This window comes from Elephas maximus, chromosome 16 (assembly GCF_024166365.1).
Source record: "Elephas maximus indicus isolate mEleMax1 chromosome 16, mEleMax1 primary haplotype, whole genome shotgun sequence".
NCBI lineage: Eukaryota > Metazoa > Chordata > Mammalia > Proboscidea > Elephantidae > Elephas > Elephas maximus.
This window is the reverse complement of record NC_064834.1, coordinates 50,412,957-50,440,577: the sequence shown is the minus strand read 5'-3', so window position 1 is coordinate 50,440,577 and position 27,621 is coordinate 50,412,957. Positions and strand designations below refer to the sequence as shown.

General features: G+C 38.4%; 1 protein-coding gene across 5 annotated transcripts in view; it reads left to right on the top strand.

The window, feature by feature from the left end:
* The window catches only part of HPSE2 (heparanase 2 (inactive)), a 702,461-nt gene that overhangs the window by 442,853 nt on the left and 231,987 nt on the right, over positions 1-27,621 (top strand). For all 5 annotated transcript variants that reach the window (XM_049855686.1, XM_049855684.1, XM_049855688.1 and 2 more), the window contains one exon: positions 5,404-5,575. In XM_049855686.1, coding sequence (XP_049711643.1) covers positions 5,404-5,575 — 172 coding nt within the window. The remainder of the gene's footprint in view (positions 1-5,403; positions 5,576-27,621) is intronic.

Genomic DNA, 27,621 nt, shown 5'->3' with positions numbered 1-27,621 from the left:
GTCTAATATAGTTCTGGAAGATGAGCCCCTCAGGTTGGAAGACACTCAAAATATGAAGGGGGAACAGCTGTCTCCTCTAAGTAGAGTTGACTTTAATGATATGGATAGAGTACAGTGTTTGGGACCTTCACTGGCTGACGGGGCATTACTCAAAATGAGAAGAACAACTGTAAACATCCATTAATAATCAGAATGTAGAATGTACCAAATAAGAATCAAGGAAAATTGGAAATTGTCAAAAATGAAATGGAATGCTTGAAGATCAATATCCTAGGCATTAGTGAGCTGAAATGGACTGGTACTGGTCCCTTTGAATAGAACAGTCATAGGGTCTACTCTGCCAGGCATGACAAACTCAAATGGCATCACATTCATCGTCAAAATGAACATTTCAAAATCTATCCCGAAGTACAATACTGTCAGTGATAAGACAAAACTCATACACCTACAAGGAAGACCAGTTAATATGACTATTATTCAAATATATGCACCAAAAACTAATGACAAAGATGAAGAAATTGAAACTTTTTTCCAACTTTTGCAGCCTGAAATTCATCAAACATGCAATCAAGATGCATTGATAATTACTGGTGATTGAAATGCAAAAGTTGGAAACAAAAAGAAAAATCTGTAGTTGGAAAATATGGCCTTATTGATAGAAATTATGATGGAGATTGCACAATAGAATTTTGCAAGACCAGCCAACGACTTATTCATTTCAAATACCTCTTTCACCAGTATATGGTGACTATATCACTGGATGAAATACATAGGAATCAAACCAACTACATCTGTACAAAGAAATGATGGAGGAGCTCAAGATCATCAGTTAGAGCAAGGTCAGACACCAACTGCAGAGTAGACCATCAATTGCTCATATGCAAGTTCAAGTTGAAGCTGAAGAAAATTAAACAAGTTCAGGAGACCCAAAGTACAACCTTGAGCATATCCCACCTGAATTTGGACATCATCTCAAGAATAGATTTGACACATTGAACGCTAATGACCAAAGACCGGAAGAATTATGGCATGACATCAAGGACATCATACACGAAGAAAGCAAAAAGTCATTAAAATGATAGGAAAGAAAGAAAAGACCAAAATGGATGTCAGAAGAGACTCTGAAACTTGCTCTTGAATGTAGAGTAGCTAAAGCTAAAGGAAGGAATGATAAGGTAAAAGAGCTGAACAGAAGATTTCAAAGGATATCTGAAGAAGACAAAGTAAAATATTATAATGAATATGCAAAGACCTAGAGTTAGAAAACCAAAAGGGAAGAACACAGTCAACATTTTTCAAGCTGAAAGAACTGAACAAAAAATTCAAGCCTGAGGTTGCAATGCTGAAGAATTCTACAGGGAAAATATTAAACGATGTAGGAAGCATCAAAAGAAGATGGAAGGAATATACAGCTTCACTACACCAAAAAGAATTCATCAACATTCAACCATTTCAAGAGGTAACCTATGATCAGGAACTGATGGTACTGAAGAAAGAAGTCCAAGCTGTACTGAAGGCATTGGCGAAAAACAAGGCTCTGGGAATTGACGAAATACCAATTGAGATGTTTCAACAAATGGATACAGGGCTGGAAGGGCTCACTTGCCTATGCCAAGAAATTTGGAAGACAGCTACCTGGCCAACTGACTGGAAGAGATACATATTTATGCCTATTCCCAAGAAAGGCGATCCAGCCGAATGTAGAAATTATTGAACAATATCATTAATATCATGTGCAAACAAAATTTTGCTGAAGATCACTCAAAAGTGGCTGCAGCAGTTTATCGACAGGGAACTGCCAGAAATTCAAGCCAGATTTAGAAGAGATGTGGAACCAGGAGTATCGTTGCTGATGTCAGATGGATCCTGGCTGAAAGCAGAGAATATCAGAAAGATGTTTAAAAAAAAGACCTGTGTTTTATTGACTATGCAAAGGTGTTTGAGTATACGGATCATAACAAATTACAGATAACATCGCAGAGAATGGGAATTCTGGAACACTTAACTGTGCTCATGAGGAATCTGTATATGGATCGAGAGGCAGTCATTCAAACAGAACAAGGGGATACGACATGGCTTAAAGTCAGAAAAGGTGTGCTTCTGGCTTGTATCTTTCCACCATACTTATTCAGCCTGTATGCTGAGCAAATAATCCAAGAAGCTGGACTACATGAAGAAGAATGGGGTATCAGGATTGGAGGAAGACTCATTAACAACCTGCGTTATGCAGATAACACAATCTTGGTTGCTGAAAGTGAAGAGGACTTGAAGAACTTTCTGATAAAGATCAAATACCATAGCCTTCATATGGATTACGCCTCAACATAAAGAAAACAAAAATCCTCACAACTGGACCAATAAGCCATATCATGATAAAAAGAGAAACGATTAAGATTGTCAAGGATTTCATTTTACTTGGATCCACAATCAACACCCATGGAAGCAGCAGTCAAGAAATGAAAAGATGCATTGCATTGGGCAAATCTGCTGCAAAAGACCTCTTTAAAGTGGTGAAAAGCAAAGATGTCACCTTGAGGACGAAGGTGTGCCTGACCCAAGCCATGTTGTTTTCAATCACCTCACATGCATGTGAAAGCTGGACAATGAATAAGGGAGACTGAAGAAGAATTGATGCCCTCGAATTGTGGTGTTGGTGAAGAGTATTGAATATGCTATGGACTGCCAAAAGAATGAACAATTCTGTCTTGGAAGAAGTGCAGCCAGAATGCTCCTTAGAACCAAAGATGGCAACACTGCATCTCACATACTTTGGATTAGTCTCTGAAGAAGGGCATCCAAACCAAAAAACCAAACCCACTGCTTTCGAGTCAATTCTGACTCGTAGTGACCCTATAGGACAGAGTAGAACTGTCCCATAGAGTTTCCAAGGAGCACCTGGTGAATTTGAACTGCAAACATTTTGGTTAGCAGTTGTAGCACTTAACCACTATGCCACTAAGGTTTCCAAAATACTTGGTAAAAATAGAGGGTCTGCGAAAAAGAGGTAGACTCTCACCAAGCTGGACTGACACAGTGGCTGCAACAATGGCTCAAGCATAGCAACAATTTTGAGGATGGTGCTGGACCAGGCGGTGTTTCATTCTGTTGTGCATAGGATCACTATGAGTTGGAACCAACTCAACGGCACCTAACAATAACAACAACAACGCGTAATTAATATTACTGGAGTTCTTTATTTCTTTACGTAGTTTTGAATTAGTGCCTGGTGTCATTTTCTTTCAGCTTGAAGAACTTCCTTTAGTATATCTTATTTTATTTATTATATCTTTTAGTATATCTTTTTTATTTATTTATTATATCTTATTTATTTATTTATTTTATTTATTATATCTTTTAGTATATCTTTTTTTTTTATTAGTTAAGTTTGCTCATATGAATTCCCTCTCCTCTGTTTTTCTGAGGATGTCTGTATTTTTCATGCAGTTTTGGGGGATACTTTGCTGCATATAAAATTCTTGGTTGACAGTTTTTTCTTATAGCACTTTGAATATGTTATCCCACTGTCTTCTGGCCAGCATCATTTCTGATGAAAACTCAGTGGTTAATCTCATTGTGGTTGTTTCCCCTATATGTGATGAGTCAATTCCAGAATTTCCATTTAATTCTTATTCTTTTTATAATTTTTATCTTTGTTGATACTCTCTAGTTGATGAGTCGGTAACATCATAATTTCCTTTGATTATTATTCTTTTTAGTTCTTTGAACATATTTATAATAGCAGTTTCAGTGTTCTCATCTGCTAAATTCAACATCTGGGTCCCCAAAGATGTAATTTCTTTTGACTGCTTGTTTTTTCCTGTGTGGGAAACAGTTTTCTTTGCCTCTCTCGTACTTCTTTAATGAAAACTGTACGTTTTGGGTAATATATTGGAGCAAGTTTGGAATCTGATTTCTCTATCCTAGAAGTTGCTTTTGTTGCCTCTGTTTTTGTTTATTTGTTTGTTTTTGTTTAGTGACTTGCCTGAACTAATACTGTAGAGTCTATCTTCTTTGCATTGTGTAGCTACTGATGACTCTTCATTTTTTTTTTTTTTTTAATTCTTCTTCTTATTTTTAAACCTGGATTACTAGGGGTTGCCTGAGTCAGTGTAGCATAGTGGTCAACCAGTAATTGGTCAGACATTGTGCTTAAATACATGAGCCAGTAAGGCTTCTGCCATTTGCTAGTGGATGTGTGTGTGGGTTGGGGAACACATTCATATTTTAGGTAGTTTATAAGACTGACTGCTTTTACTTTCCGACATGACTTCTCATGTCTACTCTAAGAGTATCCTAGGATTCATATTCAGCCAGGAATGCCTGGATAGCCATTTTGCTATTTGTTTTCTATTTATCTCATGTCTTTTTTTGTTGTTGTTGTTAGCTGGGTTGTGTGTAGCCTTTGAGAATACCAGGGATATGAGGAAGCTTATTAAGGGCCACTATCGGCTATCTTGGAAACCCTGGTGGTGTAATGGTTAAGTGCTATGGCTGCTTAATCTGCCAGGCGCTACTTGGAAACTCTACAGGGCAGTTCTACTCCATCTTATAGAGTCACTATGAGTTGGAATTGACTTGACTGCAGTGGGTTTGGTTTTTTGTATGGCTATCTTGGAAACCCTGGTGGTGTAGTGGTTAAGTGCTACAGCTGCTAACCAGGAGGTTGGCGGACCCTTGGAAACTCTACAGAGCAGTTCTACTCTGTCCTATAGGGTCGCTATGAGCTGGAATTGACTCGATGGCAGTGGGTTTGGTTTTTGGTTTACGGCTATCTTATTCCATAAATATCCCTGTTCTATTTCTTGCTAGTGTGTAAGTCTATTACTTGCCCCTTTTGGTATTGCAACCTCAAGCTAGCTGAGATGTTGGCCTTTCCTGGGGCTCGTACTCTGTTCCAAATCGACTTAGCCCCATCCAGCAGTGAAGCTACTGGTTTTCATTACTTTCCCTACTTTAAAGCTACCAAGTTAATGGAAGCTGGAGGGTGGGGGCAGCATCAAAATTTTCCTCGAAATTGTTTCACTCAAACATTTTGCTAATATTGGACATTAAAGTTTCTCTAACTTTTTGGTACAATGACCATCTTTATGAAGCTTTCCCTTCTTACCATTCGTTATGAATTATCACCTGCAAATCAGTATTATCTCTTGCTTATGAAGATTAGTTTTTAGGTAGTAGATCTTTTGTAAATATTAGTTTGAAAAATGAGTGGAATGGCAAGATTGTACTGCTAACTTGACTTTTTTATTGGAGTGGTTCCTCAAGTTAAGTTAGCTCTCACCTTTTTTTTTTCGGTTATTTTGTTCATGTTGTTAAGAGACAGTCAAAGATATCTGTGAACAGGAAAGGGTTGACAGAGCCTCACCCTTCTCAACTCTGACTTAATGTCTGCTTTTAATCTAGAGCCAAATAACTATCGAACTATGCATGGCCGGGCAGTAAATGGCAGCCAATTGGGAAAGGATTACATCCAGCTGAAGAGCCTGTTGCAGCCCATCCGGATTTACTCCAGAGCCAGCTTGTATGGCCCTAATATTGGACGACCCAGGAAGAATGTAATCGCCCTCCTTGATGGGTAGGTCAGAGTATTTAGCTGTTGTTATGACATTGTTCATTAATGTAATAGATTAATGGATTTGTATTTTTCCTGGTTATTTTCTTGGTCTTTCTTTCTTGGAAAGACATCCTTTCCAAGTGGCTATTCAAGTTTAAATCAGGGATTTCTTCATTAAACTTCATTATACTCTTCATCTCTCCAGGTCTTATACAGTCAGCAGAGGGTGGTAGTATGGGGAGGGATATTACAATCACCAGGATGAGTTGGAAAGAATGCATTGTTTGAAAAACCACATTTACTATTACAGCATTTCAGTGTATCATTTTTTACTTTAAAAAAAAAAAAAAAAAACTACCTACTCTGTTCCATGATCTCTTACAGAAAGTAAAGCTTGACAAAGTTTTGAATAGTTGAGCCTAGTTTAAAAGTTGAAAAACACTATAAACATTTGTATATTAAAACAAAATTTAACCAATAGATTTAATAGCAGGTATTCTGAAGAATTGCTACCACTTGACTTATTTAGTTTTGGCTGAATATGACAACCATTTTTAAGCATCAGTTATTTATGGGTTAGGCACTATGTTAAATGTTATCTGCCTCGGTGCTGCTGCTGGGCTAGGCTCAAATTGGATAAGTGAGACCTCCATTCAGGTGGGGTCCAATTATGGAGCATCAGAGGGAAAGTCTAACCATGAATGCATTGTCAGTAAAGGGATAGAATTACTGTCAGAGAAAGCCAAGATGTAACTGGAGCAGGAAGGGTGGGAAAAATAAGGCTGAGAGATTTAAGAGTTTATCTGGAGCACAGGTACACCTCTTATGTGGTATACTCTGAATGAATATGGTTATTCCTGAAAATTCAAAAACGAGTAAGATATTTTTTAATGAAGTGCACAAATCAGTTGGAGTAAGATAAATGCCATGTAAGCGTAAACAGAGCTATATAAGTAGAGAAAAATCTTTGTTGCCTGGATGGCCCTTGTGCCTTGATGGCACTTGTGATTCTCTCCTCTCTTTTCTGGTGGCTTAGTCCTGATCTAAGCTAATAAACGTTGCAGACATTACTGAAGGCTTCAGAAGACACAGGACTTTCACTGTAACATTAACAACCTGGAATTTCATTTTAGGCATTCTTCCTTTTTCTTAAAAAAAAAAAACAATTTTTTTTTTTTCCTTTTCCAAAAAGTCCCTGAACGCTTACTCAACTCCTGTCTTTTCCTCATTCTTCTCTTTCCTCCCCTTCTGTTTCAGGAGAAAAAGTAGAATTTTCCCTTTTTTCTTGCAGTACAATTCCACTATCTTGGCCCTTGCCCATGAACACAGCTCTGGGCTTCCCTTCACATATTCAAAAACTCACTGAAACTTTGAAATTACTCTGTGCATAAGAGAAGGAAATGGCTGGTGGGTGGATGAAGATAGGGAGGCTGGTATCATTTTGTTGTTGTATGTTGTAGAGCCATTTCTGAATCATAGTGACCCACTGGTACAGAGTAGAACTGCCCCATAGGGTTTTCCAACCTGAATCTTTATGGAAATCTCTCTGGTGATATAGCTGTTAAGCACTCAACCCACCAATGACTTTTTGGGAGAAAGATATGGCAGTCTAGGTATGGATAGGGCAAGGGAGAAATAGACATTAACTTAAAACTAAGACAATACCAAGAAGTATATAGTGCTATGAATGATTATAAGGGCTAGATGGTTGATTGAATTAGGGGGTTATAGAAGGGTCCATTAAGAAAGTGACACTTAAGAAGAAGAGAGCCATTTAAGGTGTGATCTAAGGAATGAACAGCAGATAGCTAGGCAAAGAGAGAAGCAAACGGTATTCAGTGTTCTTGGCAGAAAGAGAAGCATGTGCAAAGGCCCTGAGGCTGGGAAAAAAAGCCTAGGTTGTCAAGAGAAAGGTATAGTTAGAGAAGTAAGTGGGAATCACATTATATAGGGGCTTACAGCCATGGTGAAGGACTTAGAATTTCTTCTAAGAGCAGTGAGGAAGATATTGAATGTTTTTAAGACGTGAGGGAAATCATTTGATTTACTGCATTAAAAATATGTTCTATCTACTCTATAGAAAATGAATTGGAGAGAAAGCTGGGAAATCAGTGAGAAGTCTGCTATGGTATTGCAGAGAAAGAACAACAGAGACCTAGACCACTGTGGTGACAGTGGAATATAGTGTTGGAGGTAGAATCTATTGGAATTGATGATATATTGGATAAGGGTATGGTAATGTGGCATAGAGATGTATAAGTACCTGGGCAGATGGTGCTGCCATTTAATGAGATGGAAAAACTGGTTCTGGGAAGAAAATCATGACTTTATTTTTCATGTTATGTTTATTATGATTGAATCTAACTGGAGATGTCAAGTCTATCACTGAATATGAGTCAAGGGTTCAAGATCTGTGCTAGATATCTAGGATATTCTTTTGGTCTCACCCCTTTGGGAGCAAGGAAGAATGAAGAAAACTAAAGATACAAGCGAAAGATTAGTCCAAAGGACTAATGGGCCACATCTACCACGGCCTCCACCAGACTGAGTCCAGTACAACCAGATGGTGCCCAGCTACCACCACTGACTGCTCTGACAGGGATCACAATAGAAGGTCCTGGACAGAGCTGGAGAAAAATATAGAACAAAGTTCTAAGTAAAAAAAAAAAAAAAGGCTAGACTTGCTTGTCTGACAGAGACTGGAGAAACACTGAGAGTACGGTCCCCAGACACCCTTTCAGCTCAGTAATGAGGTCACTCCTGAGGTTCACCCTTCAGCCAAAGATTGAACAGGCCCATGGAACAAAACAAGACTAAAGGGGCACACCAGCCCTGGGGCAGGGACTGGAAGGCAGGAGGGAACAGGAAAGTTGGTAATAGGGAACCCAGGGCTGAGAAGGGAGAGTGTAGACATGTTGAGGGGTAGTTAACCAGTGCCACAGAACAATGTGTGTAGTGTTTGTTGAGAAACTAGTTTGTTCTGCAAGCCTTCATCTAAAGCACAATTTTAAAAAATGCTAAAAAAAAAGATCTGTACTAGAGATATTAATGTTGGAAGTAATTAGCATATAAATGGGATTTAAGGCCATGAGAATGGATGAGAGGAATTAGAAAATGTAGAAAGAGACAGAGACCTATGACAGAGCCCAGAAGAATGCCAACATTTAGTGATGTGAGAAAGGAGGAGTGACCTCAGAGGTAGGAGGAAAGGGGATAAAATGCCATATAAACCAAGAGAAAAGAGTTTTAAATAAGGAAGGAGTGTGCTGGAAGGTCAAGTAACAGGACAGAAAAGTGGCATTAGATTTGGCAACAAGGTTATTGGTGACTGACCATCAGAAAAACAGTTCAGTGGAGAGGTGCAGAGAGAGACAGATAGCCACAGTTTGAAGAGCGAATGGGAGGTGAGAAATTGGAAATAATAATATGAGCAAGAACTCTTAAGAGAATTTCTACTATGAAGGAGAACAGAAAGAAAGAAAGGAAATGTGAGATCAAGGAAGTTGATGAAATTTTCCTCCCCTTAATGTTGGAAATAGTAGAACATGTTTGTATGTTGATAAAACTTATCTAGGAGAGGAGAAACAATAGGTAATAAAAGAGAAGGAAGACATAGCCAAAGGCAGAATTCCTTTAAGGTTAACCAGTTGCTGACAAGTAGATTCCAATTCACGGCAACTCCATGGGTGTCAGAGCTTAACTGTGCTCCACAGGGTTTTCAATGGCTGATTTTTCAGAAGTTGATTCATTTCCAGGCCTTTCTTCCTAGATACCTCTGGGTGGACCTGAACCTTCAACCTTTTGGTTAGCAGCTGAACATATTAACCATTTGTACCACCCAGGGACTCCCCCATGAAGGTGAGAATGGATAGAATCCAGAAGGATTGGCCTTCATTAAAAGGAGGGGCAATTTCTGCAGGATAATAGAGATAAGACCCAAATATTTCTATATGTAAGAGAGAAAAAAGCTATACTTAGGACAAGCCTCTACCCAGACTTAGAGGCCATTTTAACGTCATTCCTTTCCTTTGTTCACACACTCAGTTAGTTATTAAGTAAAGGTATACTTAGGGCATCCTAAGTTTGTGAAGTTGGTATAAATGTGAACTCATAGATGCTGGTTTGTTATGAATAAGTCAAGAAACTTTGACACAATAATAAAGGACAACTGAAAGAAATGAGTGTGTGAGAGGGGTATTGTGGCGACAACAACGTATATCTAAAAACTAAAACAGGACTCAGGAGAATAGAGAAAATCATTTAGAGAAAGTAAAGATACAGATGAGAATTTTTTTTCTTTTACGTGCCAGAAAAAAAAAAAAAGGAGATTTATCTTTCTTAATGTATATGTACCAAATATACAGTGAAATATAACTAGGAACACATAAACTTGTTCCCCAGAAACTTGAACTAACAATAACAAAAATGTCGGCGCTCTAAATCACCAGTTCTGTAGTCTTTTCCAAACCTCCTGGTTATACAAATATAATTTTACATAGTTGTGATCATTGTGTGTGTATCATTTTGAGTCCTGCATTTTTTACTCATTGCTTCATATGGCCCTTTCCTTATTTCCACATTGCTCTCATATTTGTCATTCTTAACAGCAATAAAACATTCCATTGCGTTAATGTACTGAAGTCTGCCGAAGAGTCCCTCACTGCTGGGTATTTGGGCTCTTTCCAGTATTTAAAAAAAAATTATAGCATAGCTATAAACATCTTTATACAAATAGGTTTTTTATTTCTTTTAAATTACATCCTTGGGCTATATTCCAAAAAGTGGGGTTGCTGGGTCAAAGCATATGATAATTTTTCTGGCTCTTATATTTGTTGCCAATTTTCTTTTCAGAACAATTTCACCAGGTTGCAGGGCAGCAATGTGTTGAAGTATCTTTTTCCCCATTGTTGTTGTTAGGTGCTGTCGAGTTGGTTCTGACTCATAGCAAGCCTGTGTACAACAGAATGAAACGCTGCTCAGTCCTGCACCATCCTCACAATTGTTGCTGTTTGAACCCGTTGTTGCAGCCACTGTGTCAGTCAATCTTGTTGAGGGTCTTCCTGTTTTTAGCTGACCCTCTGCTTTGCTAAGCATGGTGTCCTTCTCCAGAGACTGGTCCCTCCTGATAACATGTCCAAAGAAGCGAGACGGAGTCTCACAGTTCTCCCTTCTAAGGAGCATTCTGGATGTACTTCTTCCAAGACAGATTAATTCACTCTTCTGGCAGTCCATAGTATACTCAATATTCTTTGCCAACACCATAATTTTCTCCATTACTCCACAGCAATGTTGTTGTTGTTGTTGGTAGGTGCCGTTGAGTTGGTTCCAAATCACAGCGACCCTATGTACAACAGAAAAAAACACTGCCCAGTCCAGCACCATGGCTGCAATCATTGTTATGCTTGAGCCCATTGTTGCAGCTACTGTGTCAATCCATCTCTTTGAGGATGTTGTTGTTTTTCATGGACCCTATACTATACTATACCAAGGCGTACCCTATACTATACCAAGGGTGATGTCCTTCTCCAGGGACTGATCTCTCCTGACAACACGTGCAAAGTATGTAAGAGATAGTCTCACCATCTTGTTCCTAAGGAGCATTCTGGCTGCACTTTTTCCGAGACAGACTTGTTCGTTCTTCTGGCAGCCCATGGTATATTCAATATTCTTCACCAACACCACAATTCAAAGGCATCAATTCTTCTTCGGCCTCCCTTATTCATTGTCCAGCTTTCTAATGCGTATGAGGGAATTGTAAACACCATGGCTTGGGTCAAGACCACCTAAGTCTTCAAGGTGACATCTTTGCTTTTCACCACTTTAAAGAGGTCTTTTGCAGCAGATTTGCCCAACGCAATGCATCTTTTCATTTCTTGACTGCTGCTTCCATGGGTGTTGATTGTGGATCCAAGTAAAACGAAATCCTTGACAAACTCAATCTTTTCTCCGTGTATTATGATGTTGGTTATTGGTCCAGTTGTGAGGATTTTTGTTTTCTTTATGTTGAGGCGTAATCCATATGAAGCCTATGGTATTTGATCTTTATCAGAAAGTTCTTCAAGTCCTCTTCACTTTCAGCAACCAAGCTTGTGTCATCTGCATAACGCAGGCTGTTAATGAGTCTTCCTCCAATCCTGATACCCCATTCTTCTTCATGTAGTCCAGCTTCTTGGATTATTTGCTCAGCATACAGGCTGAATAAGTATGGTGGAAAGATACAAGCCAGAAGCACACCTTTTCTGACTTTAAGCCATGTCGTATCCCCTTGTTCTGTTTGAATGACTGCCTCTCGATCCATATACAGATTCCTCATGAGCACAGTTAAGTGTTCCAGAATTCCCATTCTCTGCGATGTTATCTGTAATTTGTTATGATCCATACACTCAAATGCCTTTGCATAGCCAATAAAACACAGGTAAACATCTTTCTGATATTCTCTGCTTTCAGCCAGGATCCATCTGACATCAGCAACGATACCCCTGGTTCCACATCTCTTCTAAATCTGGCTTGAATTTCTGGCAGTTCCCTGTCGATAAACTGCTGCAGTCACTTTTGAATGATCTTCAGCAAAATTTTGTTTGCACGTGATATTGTTTGATAATTTTTGCATTTGGTTTAATCACCTTTCTTGGGAATAGGCATAAATATGGATCTCACCCAGTCGATTGGCCAGGTAGCTGTCTTCGAAATTTCTTGGTATAGGCAAGTGAGCACTTCCAGCCCTGCATCCGTTTGTTGAAACATCTCAACTGGTATTCCGTCAATTCCCGGAGCCTTGTTTTTCACCAATGCCCTCAGTAGGGCTTGGAATTCTTCCTTCAGTATCATCCGTTCCTGATCATATGCTGCGTCCTGAAATAGTTGAACATCGATCAATTCTTTTTGGTGTAGTGACTCTGTGTATTCCGTCTTCTTTTGATGCTTCCTGTGTTTAATATTTTCCCCATAGAATCCTTCATTATTGCAACTTGAGGCTTGAATTTTTTCTTCAATTCTTTCAGCTTGAGAAATGCTGAGCATGTTCTTTCCCTGTTGGTTTTCTATCTCCAGGTCTTTGCACATGTCATTATAGTACTTTGTCTTCTTGAGCGACCCTTTGAAATCTTTTGTTCAGCTCTTTTAAATCATCATCTTTTCCTTTTTCTTTAGATATTCGATGTTCAATAGCAAATTTTAGAGTCTCTTCTGACATCCACTTAGGTCTTTTCTTTCTCTCCTGTCTTTTTAACGACCTCTTGCTCTCTTCATGTACGATGTCCTTGATGTCATTCCACAACTCGCCTGGTCCTCAGTCATTAGTGTTCAATGTGTCAAATTTATTCTCGAGACGGTCCCTAAACTCAGGTGGAATATACTCAAGGTCATACTTTGCCTCTCGCGAACTTGTTCTAATTTTCTTCAGTTTCAACTTGAACTTGCATATGAGCAATTGATGGTCTGATCTGCAGTCAGCCCCTGGCCTTGTTCTGACTGATGGTATTGAGCTTTTCCATCGTTTCTTTCCACAGATGTAGTTGATTTGATTCCTATGTATTCTATCTGGTGAGGTCCATGTGTATAAAAAAAAAAAAAAATGTGTATAGTCACTATTTATGTTGGTGAAAAAAGGTGTAAGTCCTTGGTCTTGCAAATTCAATCATGTGATATCCAGCATAGTTTCTATCACTAAGCCATATTTTCCAACTACCTATCCTTCTTCTTTGTTTCCAACTTTCGCATTCCAATCACCAGTAATTATCAGTGCATACTGATTGTATGTTCGATCAATTTCAGACTGCAGAAGTTGGTAAAAATCTTTAGTTTCTTCATTTTTGGCCTTAGTGGTTGGTGCATAAATTTGAATAATAGTCATATTAACTGGTCTTTTTTGTAGGTGTATGGATATTTTCCTATCACGGACAGAGTTGTACTTCAGGATACACCTTGAAATGTTCTTTTTGGTGAGGAATGCGGTGCCATTCCTCTTCAAGTTGTCATTTCTGGCATAGAAGACCATATGGTTATCTGATTCAAAATGACAAATTCCAGTCCATTTCAGCTCACTAATGCCTAGGATATCAGTATTTATGGGTTTCATTTCATTTTTGATGATTGCCAATTTTCCTAGATTCATACTTTATACATTCCAGGTTCCGATTATTAATGGATGTTTGCAGCTGTTTCTTCTCCTTTTGAGTCATGTCACATCAGCAAATGAAGGTCTCAAAAGCTTGACTCCATCCACATCATTAAGGTTGACTCTACTTTGAGGCAGCAGCTCTCTCCCAGTCATATTTTGAGTACCTTCCAACCTGAGAGGCTCATCTTCCGGTATCGTATCAGACAATGTTCTGCTGCTATTCATAAGGTTTTCACTGGCCAATTCTTTTCAGAAGTAGATCGCTGGGTCCTTCTTCATAGTCTGTCTTAGTCTAGAAGCTTAGCTGAAGCCTGTTCGCCATGGGTGACCCCACTGGTGTTTGAATACCGGTGGCATAGCTTCCAGCAGCACACAATCCTCCACAGTAGTACAAACTAACAGACGCGTAGGAGTTTTTTGATTTAGTCTTACTCAAATAAATGTTTCTGTACAGATTTCTGAATAGATTTTTGTAAATGCAACATCTTGTCAAGTCACTCTTGTTTGAAACTCAAACCATTTAACATGAACCCTTGGCCCTAAAGGATCCAGTTCCTGCCTATATTTGCAACTCATAAGCAGCGATGGCCCCTTGTACAACCTGCCCTCTAGGTACATCAATGTTCCTGTAAGTTTTGGAAGGTGTCATACCACCCCCTCCCTTATTTCCCCCCTTTATATCTTCTTTGACCTCTCCAGGCAGGATTTCTTATGGTTTCCTCTGTCCTCACATGGCACTTTGTTTATTTCTGTACTATAGTACTTACGAAATTGATGATAACTTATTTGTTTACAAATTTGCCTCCCCTGGTAGACTGTGAAGTAGATAGAATCAGGTCATGGTCTATATTTATTCTGTATCCTCAGAACATAGTATAATGCCAAGAGTACAGTAGGTGTTGTATAAATGCTTGTTGAATGAATAGTATTTGTCTTACTGAACAACTGTGTATTAGTTCGTCTGACAGGAAAATAGTATGCATAACTGTGATTGCTATGCATTGTAAATCATTATATAAATAGTGATATATATAAATTATGGTGATTAATATAAATTATAATGAATAGTTATAGTTGTATAGAATCAAACCAATTTTTAAGCTTTTTTCCTCTTTTTGTTCAGTAGGTATTTATAGGACTATCTTCTCATTTAGAATATGAACTCCACTAGGATAGACATAGAATCTTCATGATGTTTGTATCCTCAGAGATTAGCTCATTGTCTGGAATATGGGTAGTACTTAATTAAATGCTTGTTTTTTAAATTTTAATTTCCTCATTTGGGAACTGGCTATTTTTATACATAAGCATGAAGAAATGCTCTCTAGAGTTATATCAGTTTCCTTTTTTTCTTCTGTATAATGAAAATTTTATTCCAATACATTTCTTTTTACCTTGAAAAATAATTTTATTATTTCAAAAGTTTATTTTTATTATGATTGTTCTTGTCTACTTTCTTATTGATTGCCTTTCTGTTTCTTCCCTTATGTAATTGGGATATGGTTACTATTTCCTTTTCATCTAGGTTTTTTAAAAATGTTATAATTTTTGTTTCTTTAGGATTTATTACTGTATCTGCTTGAGAGTGAGTATCTAAACCATATGTTGGTGGAGGCTTACCTTACCAGAGAAAAGGTAGAGCTGATGCACCAACATCAGAAAAATATTCATTGAAATAATGTTGATCGAGGCTTCTTTTTAGGCCTTTAAAATCATAGTGAGATTTATATATAGTGCTAAATTTATATATAATGCTAAATTTATATAGAGTTAGATTTTCTCTCAATTAGTATTTATTGGACACCTATTTTGTGTTTGACCCTTTGTTTAAGTGCCAGGGTCTATGTTGGTGAATAAAGCCAAAGTGATTCTTATCCTCATGGAGCTTGGTGAGGGAGATCACAGTAAATGAGAAGACAAATAAATTATTACAAATTGTGCATAATTCTACAAAGGATATTATCAGAGTGTCCAGGGCTGTTTATTTAGACAATGAGATCAGAGAAGTCTTATCTGAGAAACAATTTATTTGAGCCAAGACCAAAGGAATGAGAAGGAGCGATTATCCAAAGAGTAAAGAGATTTCTAAGTAAAGGAAACAGTGCTTGTCAATGTCCTGAGTCAGAAACAAGGTTAAGGCATAGGAATAGAAAGATGGGCAGTATAGTGAGCAAAAGGAGAGTGGTAGGACATGAGGGTAAATACATAGGCAAAGAGCAGATCATTACTGGACCATGTATAGCCTGGTAAAGAGGCTGTGCATTCTACTCTATGAGCAACAGAAAGCCATCAAGATTTTTATCAAGGAAGTGATATACACTCTAGCTACTGTGTGCCAAAAAGATTTGAAGACACAAAGGTAAGGGATAAAAAACGCTCAGTAAGGAGGCTACTTCACTCTCCGTGATGGACGATGGTGGATTGGACTTTGGTAATGGCAGAGAAGATAGAGAGAAGTTGAGGTAGAATATGACATGGTTTGTTGACAGATATTTCTCAGGGTATGTGAAAGAATGGGAGGAATTAATGAAGGATGACTTCCACCTTTCGGACAGTTAGCATCTATCTTTCAAATGCCATTGCCTGCAGAAAAGGGAGCTTTTCCAGAAAGAAGCTACACTAAAATGAACACAGATTCATACTCAGGAAATATTATCTGTGAAGGAAGAAAACAATGCTTTAAAAGTATTGGGCGTGCTTCAAGTTCAGGATAGAGGTCTGAGCACAAGCACTGTTTACTCTTCAGACCCTTGACCTAATCCCAATTAAAAAGCAATGAAGAACAGATTTGTAACAACAAACACAAAACAGCGATGTGGGGGTGGAGGAGGGACACCAGCTGATGACAGATTTTGACAGATTTCTACACAACAATAAACAAATGGAATCCTGTTGACAGATAAAGCAGAGTAAGGAAGTGGTAGCCCAGAGGACAGGAGCTCTAGGAGGAGATATCCAATCTGCCAAGCAGACAGGCTCAGAGTCAGGAGGGAGTGGGGTGAGAAGGAGAGACCAAGCCAAGAGGTTTATATGAAAGCCTGCCTGTGGAGAGACTGTGCCCACAGTTCAACCCTCCCTCCATCATTTCAAGACCTTTACCCTGCCCGTGGAAACCCTGGTGGTGTAGAGGTTAAGAGTTTGGCTGCTAACCAAAAGGTCAGCAGTTCTAATCTACCAGGCACTCCTTGGAAACCCTGTGGGACAGTTCTTCTTTGTCTTATAGGGTCACTATGAGTCGGAATCAGCTCGATGGCAATGGATCACCCTGCCCATACAGAGCACAGACAGCTCACTCTATTATACTCAAGCAAAAACCGGATCAAAACAGGACACTTCACCAAAGAAACTGAAGGAACAGTCTGGGAGTGAGCTGGTATTGCTTGGGTGGGGTTGGTCCTGCAGAGTGAGAAGTACAGGATCCCCTAACCTAAAGGCCGTCTGTGCCTGCCCCATCCTCCGTCTCTATAGTGGAGTCTGTTGGTCAACAAGACCTGCCCACACAATAGAGATCTCAATCAAAGGAGAAGCTTATCTTAAAAGCCTGGGTATTCAACAGCAGAGAAAAATCTGTACCTGCTACCTAGAAAATTCTACTTAGTCCTCTATTTTAAAATATGGATCGCCAAAGACATAAGAAGGAAAATAGAAGCATGAAAGCCAAAACATAAGGTAAATAAATTAAGTAATTCACGCAAGGAAAAAAAAAATTCAGAACCTTAAAATTAAAAACCTGTAATTAATATCCTAATATATGGTAAGATATTACACTTTAAAAGTTAAAAAAAAAAGGTTATTATGAAAAAAGATACTATCAGAACAAAAATATATTTTTTAAATTAAACATATAATAATTAAAAACTAAAGTTTAGGCATTTATTTCTTAGATATGACATCAAAAGCCAAGTGATAAAAGAAAACATTGATAAATCAGACTTCATTAAAATTAAGAACTTTCGTGCATCAAAAAACACCATCAAGAAAGTAAAAAGATAATTCACAGAATGGGAAAAAAATTTTTTGAATCATGTATCTGAAAAGGGACTTGTATCCAAAATAGAGACCTCTTACAATTCAACAATAAAAAGATAATTACTCAATTTAAAAATGGGCAAAGGATTTAAATAGATGTTTCTTCAAATAAAATATGTAAATGGCCAATAAGCACACGAAAAGATGCTCAACATTATTAGTTATTGTTGTTGTTATGTGCCTCTGGGTCAGTTCTGACTCACCGTGACCCTATGTACAACAGAATGAAACGCTGCCTGCCCAGTCCTCCACCACCCTCACAATCATTGCTATGTTTGAGCCCACTATGTCAGTCCATCTCATTGACGGCCTTCCTCTTTTTCATTGACCCTCAATTTTGCCAAGCATAATGTCCTTCTCTAGGGACTGGTCCCCCCTGATAACATGTCCAAAGTACGTGAGACAAGGTCTCACAATCCCTACTTCTAAGGAGTGTTCCAGCTGTACTTCTTCCAAGACAGATTTGTTCTGGCAGTCCATGGTGTATTCAATATTCTTTGCCAGCATCATAATTCAAAGGCATCAATTCTTCTTCAGTCTTCTTTATTCACTGTCCAGCTTTTGCATGCATACGAGGCAATTAAAAATACAATGGCTTGAGTCAGGCATACCTTAGTCCTCAAGGTGACATCTTTGCTTTTAAGCACCTTAAAGAGATCTTTTGCAGCAGATTTGCCCAGTGCAATACATTGATTTCTTGACTTATTAGACAGCTGCAAATCAAAACCATGATGAGATAGCACTTCATACCCTCTAAACCAAAAGCCAAACCCATTGTCATCGAGTCAATTCCAAGTCATAGGGACCTATAGGACAGAGGAGATCTGCTCCGTATGATTTCCAAGGCTGTAAATTTTATGGCAGCAGACTGCCACATCTATCTCCCACAGAGCAGCTGATGGATTCACACCACCGACCTTCCTGTTAGCAGCTAAGCTCTTAACCATTAAGCTACCAGGGATCCTTCACACCCACTGGTACGGCTGTAATAAAGAAGCCAACAATATCAAGTGATAGTGAGGATGTAGAGAAACTGGAACCCTCACGCACTGCTGGTGGGAAAGTAAAATAGTGCAGCTGCTTTAGAAAATGCCTGGAAGTAGTTCAAAAGGTTAAATACAGAATGATTATATGACACGGAAATTCTATTCCTAGCACTATAGCAAAGAGAAATGAAAGCATATGTCTACTCAAAAACTGGTATATGTATGTTCATAGCAGCATTATTCATAGTAACCAAAAAGTGGAAACAACACAAATGTCCCCCAACATATGAATGGATAAACAAAGCGGTCTATCCATACAATGGGATATTATTTGGCAATAAAAAGAAATGACATTCCGATATATGCTGCTACATGAATGAGCCTTGAAAACATGCTAAGTGAAAGAAGCCAGTCACAAAAGACCACATATTTTATGATTCCATTTATATGAAATGTCCAGAATATGCAAATCTATAGACACAGAGAATAGATTAGTTGTTGCCTATGGTTCGGGAAAAATGGGGAGTGATGACTGCTAATGGGTAGAGAACATCTTTTTGGGGTGCTGAAATGTTCTAGGAGTAGATTATGTTGGTAGTTGCATAAATCTGTAAATATTATAAAAACTATTGCATTGTACACTTAAATGGGTGAATTTTATGGTATGTAAATTATGTCTCAAAAAGCTGTTTTTAAAAAAAGAGTTTAGTAGAATAAATGGAGGATAAAATTAAGGAAACCTCCCATACACAGAGCTTTACACAAAGACAGAAAACAAGATAAAATATGAGGGAGGGAAGGATTTAATAAATAATTAGGGAAGATTTTTTCATATTTTCTGAGAGAACTATAGAGAGGCAAGTTCAAAAAAGAAGTTCACTGAACACTGAGAAAAACAAATTGAAAAGAGACTCATACATAGGCCTAAGAATATTAACTATTAGAACACCAAAGTTAAGATATAGTCTAGAAGCCTCCAGAAAGAGAGAGATAGGTCACCTGCAAAGGAAAATATCAAACTTGTATTTGACATTTCATCAGAAATAGTGGTACTATAAAATAATGTAGTCATGTCTCTTAAGTTCTAAAGAAACTTATTTTTGAGACCAAATTCCTATACTGAACCTATTTATTAAGTGTGAAGACGAAATATAGACTTGGGTAGATAAAGTCTAAGGTGACCTCCAATGAGTTTCAACTTCTTGTGTTCATCCTCTTGTATAATCTCCTCCCCTTGAGTGTGGGCAAGATCTGTCACTTGCTTCTTATCAATAGTATCTGGCAAAGATGATGGGATATCACTCTTGTGGTTATATTACATTATATAAGAATCCATTTGTATTGCTAATAGACAGCTCTTTCTGTTAACTCTCTTGCTCTTCGTTGCTGGCTTTAAAGAAATAAGCTGCCATGACGTAAGTGGCCATATTGGAGAAGGCCACCATGACAAGGAACTATGGGCAATCTCTAGGAGCTGAGGGTGGCCTCCAACAAAAGAGCTGAAACCCTCAGTCCTACAACCTCAAGGATATGAATTCTGCCAACAACCTGACGAAACTTGGAAGCAGATCTTTCTTTAGTCTGTCCTCTGCTGAGACTATAGTCCCAGCCAACACCAGGATTGTAGTCTGAAGCACAGAACTCAAACTGTGCCTGGATTTCTGATCTACAGAAACTGTGAGATAAGAAATGTGCTGTGTTAAGCCACTAAGTTTGTGGTAATTTGTTATGCAGCAATAGGTAAAAAATACACAGACATTTTTAGATGTTCTAAATCTCAGTATTCACTTACCATTTCTAAGGAAGTTATTTTAGCACGTACTCCAAGAAAATGAGGGTGAAAACCAAGAAGGAAGAAAGCATGAGCTACAAAAATGGTATAAGTAATCATTGAGTCACAGCAAAAGAAATCTCAGATGACTGTGGTGTGTTGTTGTTAGGTGCCATTGAGTGGGTTCCAACTCACAGCAACCCTATGTATGACAGAACGAAACACTGCACCATCCTCACAATAGTTGCTATGTTGTTTTTTTTTTAAGGCCCTGCAACTGTGGTGTAACAAGTCTAAAAAGCAACTGGTCCAATTCAGAATAATATGTCAGTGGACCTCAAGAAGGGCCCCTGGTGGCACAGTGGTTAAGCGTTTGGCTGTTAACCCAAAGGTTGGCAGTTCAAATTCACCAGACACTCCTTGGAATGCCTATGGGACAGTTCTACTCTGCCCCATGGGGTTGCTATGAGTTGGAATCAACTCGACAGCAACAGGCTGAGTTTTTTTGGACCTCAATAAAAATGAATTGGATTCTAAAAATTAGATAGAGTGTCTAAGGAGAGGATACTATTAATGACATGGTAGAGGAAGCATGTTCTTCACCCCGAAAGAAAATAGGTGACATGATCTGGAGCAACTGATAAGGTGTATGAAAAGAAAGCCATTTGAAATCAGATGATAAAATATTTTCCTGCATGGTACAGAGTTTATGACTTTGCACAGCATGCCATTGAGGAATAAACAGAATTTGGTAAACTGCTTGACTCTGCTGTGAAGAAATTTACATAGTCAAAATAATGTACATTTTATAAATTAATTTTTAGGTGGTAGATTCAATCTATATACAGAACAAGGAAGAAAAATATAGTTACAGAAAAGAAATGAAAACCTTATCAACCTTAACGGTACAAAAGTAAAGAGACAGCTGACAGAAAATAGGAGGTAGATAAGAAGAGAAGAGAAATGAAAGAAACATATGATTGACGGTTAGCAGCCGTAGCACTTAACCACTACACCACCAGGGTTTCCTGATGGGTGATATCCTCATATAATATATGAGGAGACAGAAAATATTGTCTAAGCTGATGGAACAATAAACAGAGAAGGGGAGAAGAGGCCCAGTAAACCAAGCACATGGAGTTTGCTTAACTCTTGGTTAGAATGAATTATGGCAGCATTTCCTTAAATGTGCTCTGGAGAATATCAGTTCTGCAGGATATTAACATTATATGGAGCTAAATAAAATAAAAGGTTCCAATGGTCAAGTAAGTTTGAGAAATACTGGATACACAAACTTACTGAAACACTTCCTGACACCTTTAATACATTAGTTTACATTCTGAATCTCCAAGAAGGGGATTTAGCATGCAGAATTTCCTGAATTTATTTGACCACAGAGCCTAACTTTCAGAAACCATCTTGAGGGACTAGTGTTCCACTAACATGTTTGGACCACATTGACTTGGAACATGAGCTCTGGTCCGGGTGAGGGATGGCAGTAGAGCAGAAACTAACAAAAGAAATAAGATTTGGAGAACTTGGAGAAGCTGGACCACTTCAAAGGCCTCATTACTAGTCTGCCTGCCTCTACTCTTATCCCTCTTCACTGCTCAGTTTCCAGAAAAATCTTTTACAGACATAATTCAGATTGTCAATCACCTGCTGAAGACTCTTCACTAACTTTTCATTGCTCTTAGAATAAAATTTAACCTTACCATGTCACATAAGGCTCTACAATGATCTGGCCACTGCCCACCTCTTCATTCTTATCTTCTACTGTTTTCTATTTTTGTTACTACACTCAAGCCTACTGGCCCAGTACATACTAAGCTTCTCTTTATCTGGGGGTCCTTCACATATGTTCTTTCTACCTAGAGTGTTCTTCTGTCCACTTTCTCATCTATCAAAGAGTCCTTCCTTGAGCTAAGTAATTATCAGCCCACCCAGTTAGTTCTCTTTATTGCATTTACCACAACTTGTAATTATACATTTGTTTGTTTGTTTACTTGTTGGTTATAAACATAAGCTATATGAGGGGAGTAAATATGTCTGTTGTACTTACCAATGTATATGGCGTGCTGGCAAAAATTTCTTCACAAAAATTTATTTGACCACAGAGCCTTACTTTAAAAAACCCTCTTGAGAGACTAATGTTCTGCTAATATGTTTGGACCGCATTGACTTAGAACATGAGCTCTGGTTTGGGTGAGGGATAGCAACAGAGCACATGATAGGTTCCCAAGTTTGTCAAATGAATGAATGAAGAATGGAAGGTATCCCAGCATTCTACAGAGTTACTTATGGAGTGATCTAACCTGAACCTTGGATAGAACAGAAAGCTATACAGAGCCTTCTGTTTCCTTGGTGGCCCAGAAAGCTATGAAAAACATTCTAATTTGAGCAAAGGGGATTGAAGCAAAACAGAATTAAGAAGCAAATAAAGGTCTTTGGCATCACAGAAGATCACAGGATGTATGCTGTATGTGCAATGGTCTACAAACAAGGAATTGAAAAATTGCCTTTTTATATCCAGAATTTATCTTTGATTGTGTCCAATTACCAATACTTTGAAAAAGTGCCTAATGCTGATTCATAAAATCCGTATTTTGCTCAAAGCATAGATAACTATGAAGGCTGTATGAACAGGTAAAGACGGAAATTTCAGCATGTTTCTATACACAGGCTCTCATTAAGAGTTGTATAGGCCCTAGTCTCTTTTGCCTTCGTGGGCCCCTTCATCCATGAAAACATATCAACCATTAGCATTTTATGTCTGCATTGTTATAAAGCCAAATATATATTAAAACATTTTCTTCAACTTTAAAGTTCATATTTTTCTTCTGATTTTAACTTCTAAGTCCTTAAAAGTACTGTAGGCCCTAAACACTGTGCCTGCTGTACCTAATAGAGAAGTCAGCCCCACCTATCCACGTGAAAAAAAATGCAAAGAGAGACAAAAGTAATTTTGGATTTTTATTTGCTGTCACACCTACTCTGGACTTTAGTCTTCTCATAGGAGGAATGTAATAAATGACTTCTGAGGTTCTTTTCAGTTCTAACCTTCTTGAATTCTAAGATACTTACTTGGTTTAGCACAAACAAAATAAAAATAAACAAAAAATGTCTCAGTTTATTTCCTAATGTATACCAATGACCTTCTGTTTTCTGCTGTAGTGAGTTGATATAGCAGGATGGTGCCGAGCGTGCACATTGCAAGCAGATGAGACCTGGGCTAGCTAACTGGCTCATCATCGTTTACAGTTCCCTTGTCGTTAAAATGGGACTAGTGAAATGACCTATTTTATGAAATGTGAAGACAAATGAAATATTTAACCTAAAGCACTTAGCACAATTCCTGGCATGTGTTGACCCCTAAGGAAATATTAGCCACAATTGTTAAGAATGGATGAATGTCAAAGTGAAAAAGCAGCTATTTTTTGTTTTCTGATTGCTTTGTTGCATATGACTATACGCAGCCTTTTAAGCAACACAGAGAACTGAGTGAAGAAGGAAACTAAAAAGATTAGCTACAATAACATGTCAGTATAATGAGGGTGATCACAGTTCTACTTCCTGCCCAGAAACCTGCTTACGCCACATTCTCCTATGCAGAGGGAAGATGTACAGCTGGGGGCAATTTAGTTCACAGAGTAATTATCAGTGTTATTCCTAATAATTGCTCTGTTTTATTTCAACTGTGAAAGTTATATGACTTGATCAAACTGCAGGAGGAGAGAAAAGAACAGTTTATTCCTCTTAGTTCTTAAGAAGGGAAGTTTCCATCTGTCTGCCTCCAGAGAGACCAAACCTCCTAGCACCTGTTCAGTCCTCATTAACAGGGAAGAACTGGCTACTGCAAATGCCTGCTTCCTAGCTGTGGATTGTGTTAATGACCAGTTACTGCTAAACTTTCGTGTATATGTATATATATATATATTTTTTTTTTCCTTTAAAGGACTTCTTTCCTGATTGGAGAAACAGCCTAATTCCTTAGTCACTCAATAATAACTCAGTTATTGCAATTAAGAGGAAGAGTCTTTTTCTCTACCTCTAATATCAGAGAAGTCAGTGTAGGATGGGGGTTTGAAATAACATTGAAGAAGAGAACTGGAGTCCTGGGACATAGGCTTAGATTTTACTCTTTACGACTACCTCCAACCTTTTGGTTAGCAGCTGAGTGTGTTAACCATTTGTACCACACAAGGACCCCTCTGGGGTCTCCATGAGTTGGAATGGACTCAGTGGCAACTGGTCTACCCTCCTACATGTTACTAAGATCAGAGTTTGTCAAATGTGTGCTCCATGGTCTACCTGCATTAGAAGCACCTAGAAGGCTTCTTAAACATGTAGCATGGACTGTGGGGTAGCAAATGATACTGGGGAAGAATGAGCTTCTTGAGTCAAGTAGACACATGAGACTATGTTGGCATCTCCTGTCTGAAGGGAAGATGAGAGGGTAGAGGGGGTCAAAAGCTGGCCAAATGGACATGAAAAGAGAGAGTGGAAAGAAGGAAGTGTGCTGTCTCATTAGGGGGAGAGCAATTAGGAGTACATAGCAAGGTGTTTATAAATTTTTGTATGAGAGTCCGACTTGATCTGTAAACTTTCACCTAAAGCACGATAAAAAAAAAAAAATGTAGCATGATTCTTAGGCCTTAGGCCAGACTTATTCAATCAGAATGTATGGGGATGGGGGTGCAGATATTTTCATTTTAACAAGCATCCTGAGGGACTCTTTGAACACCAAATTATGAGAACCACTGCCCTATAATATAGGCAAAGCAGGTTTTATTTTCTTTATTTTATAGATCAAGGAATAGAGGTAAGCAAATATTAAATTACCAAGTTCAAAAGCCAGAACCAGGAGGAGGAAACTCACATTTATTGAATGCCAACGGTATGCCAGGCACTGCCCTTGTTCCTTGTATATGCCATCTTGTTAATCCTTTCAACAGCCTGGGGAAGTAGGTACTGTTATTTCCATATGAAATGGCTGAGGGAGGTTAATCATTTTTCCAAAAGGCCACACAACTAATGAGCTGTGGAGCTATGTCTCAAATCAGATGTCTGACTCCAAGGCTCATACTCTTTTTTCTCTGTGATGTTGTTTTCCTGAATCTTCTTCATCTTTCAACTAAGCCACATGGTCCAGTATTCTGAATAAAATATAACCTTTCTCCATCTCTGTTCCAGTGTTCAATCTCATAGAGTCAGCTTCATAGCAGGGCTTTTACCTTTGGAAAGTTTGCTTTCCCATGTTAAATTCATCATGACATCCTGATGCATGTTTCCTCCTTTCCTTGTTCCACAGCCAGGGTAAATCAGATCAGGTCCGTTACAACCTTCTTTGCTTGAATTCAAGTCTTTGAGACTTCCTCAGCTGTATTTTAGATTGTTGAGATATGTCTATCATAATATTCCCTTAACAAACACTATCCAGCTCCAACCACAGCCTTCAGATCTCTCTCAATTTCTTCTGTCACCATCCCCCTTTCCTCTGCTGTTTTTCTTCATTCTAATCAAGCAAACTTATTTGGTCCTTTATGTGTTATTCTCATACATCTGCCTCTGCTTTGCTCCAAGCGTTGTCTGATAGCCTCCTCCATCCGAACTCCCTGTTAGCAGCAAATAGGCTTCATCTTGGGGGCCAGCTCCAGGTAATAGTGCCTAGCACCCTGTGTTGAGAATTCTTGAGCCAATTCTCAGCTTAGTGAGAGAGTACTGAGATCTATTACCAATGTCTACAATGGGCTCAGGAAAAGGGAATGGACCACAGGTGTCACAAATTTGCCATCTCTGCATGGTTAAAAGCAAGGGCTTTACGGTCCGAATGGGATTGAATTCCATTCTGGAAATTTTTATCTGTGTGACCTTGAGCAACATTTGTTTACCTAGAAAATGAAAGTGATAACACCAACCTTATAGGGTTATAAAATATGTAAACTGCTTACCAAGTGCTTATCATTCAATAATGGTAGTTAACTTATTTTTTCCTTTTTCATTCAAGATCACCCTTAAATTAAACTCCATGGAAGTAACTTTTATTGACAAGACAGATTGGTTGAAGAATCTCACCCATCTTGAGTCCTTATATATTAAAGGCCCTATAAACTTATCAAATTAAGGAAAATAAAATTTAAAATGGAAACCTTAATGGAGAGCCACACTAGCAATTAAAAAGAACATATGGCTATACTGTTGATCATTCCACTGCCAATGTGATATTATATATAAACATGGGTTGGGAAAACTCAGGGGAAGGAGAGGGAAGCGAACAGGAAGAAGGAAAAAGAAAGGGAGAGAGAGACAGGTCAATATTTTGTCTGTTCTATGAAGCATCTAGTATAGCCCAATATAATTAGTGATGGGAAAGTAAGTGGCTTTGGACCAAATGAAAGATTCCCCGAAATTTGTTGTTTGTCTTGAGTTCAGCATGATTTGCTGTAACTCAAGATGAATAATTTTCTCACAATTTTTTCCTAGGCCTTTCTGTAGAATGGCTGTCATATCTTGTTCCTGTTAGTTACAGCACCAAAGATTCTCTTTGTGGACAAGGGAAGAAAGATCAGGCTGTTGCAGTCTTATTGAAGTATGTACTCATTTAGACATTCAGTCCCCTGGGAAGGATTTATCTTTTTTCCTGGGAGCAAAAGTCAGAATCCAGTTTTCAGGATTGTGTTCTGTGGTCCAGAAGTAGAATTCAAACCCTGAAGACCATGAATAAAGATGTGCCTTATTATAAGAGAGAGCTGTGATATGCCCTCAGAGAGAAGGCTCAACAATATTTCAGACACGTCATATATGCAGGTGGATAACAGAGGAAAGAAATTCTCCCAGATTTGCAGTCCCCTGGGGGAGAAAAGGAACTGTTACAACGAAAGGGGATATTTTGTTCTTTTCAATAGCAGCAGGGTGGCTTCAATGGGAAAGACCCCCAAATGCTGAAATATCAGCCTGGCATGGGCCAGTTTCCTTTGATACAGGTCCCTGTACCCTTTCCTCTCTTATCCTTCTTTGCTTAACTTGATGTCAGAATAAGGGCAAACATACCCTATTCTCTAAGATCATAACCGAGGATTTCTGTCATAATTCAGGTGTGGAGACATCCAACTTTGGAAAACCAAGATCTTCCCTTCTTGTCATTATTCACATCCTGGGTCAT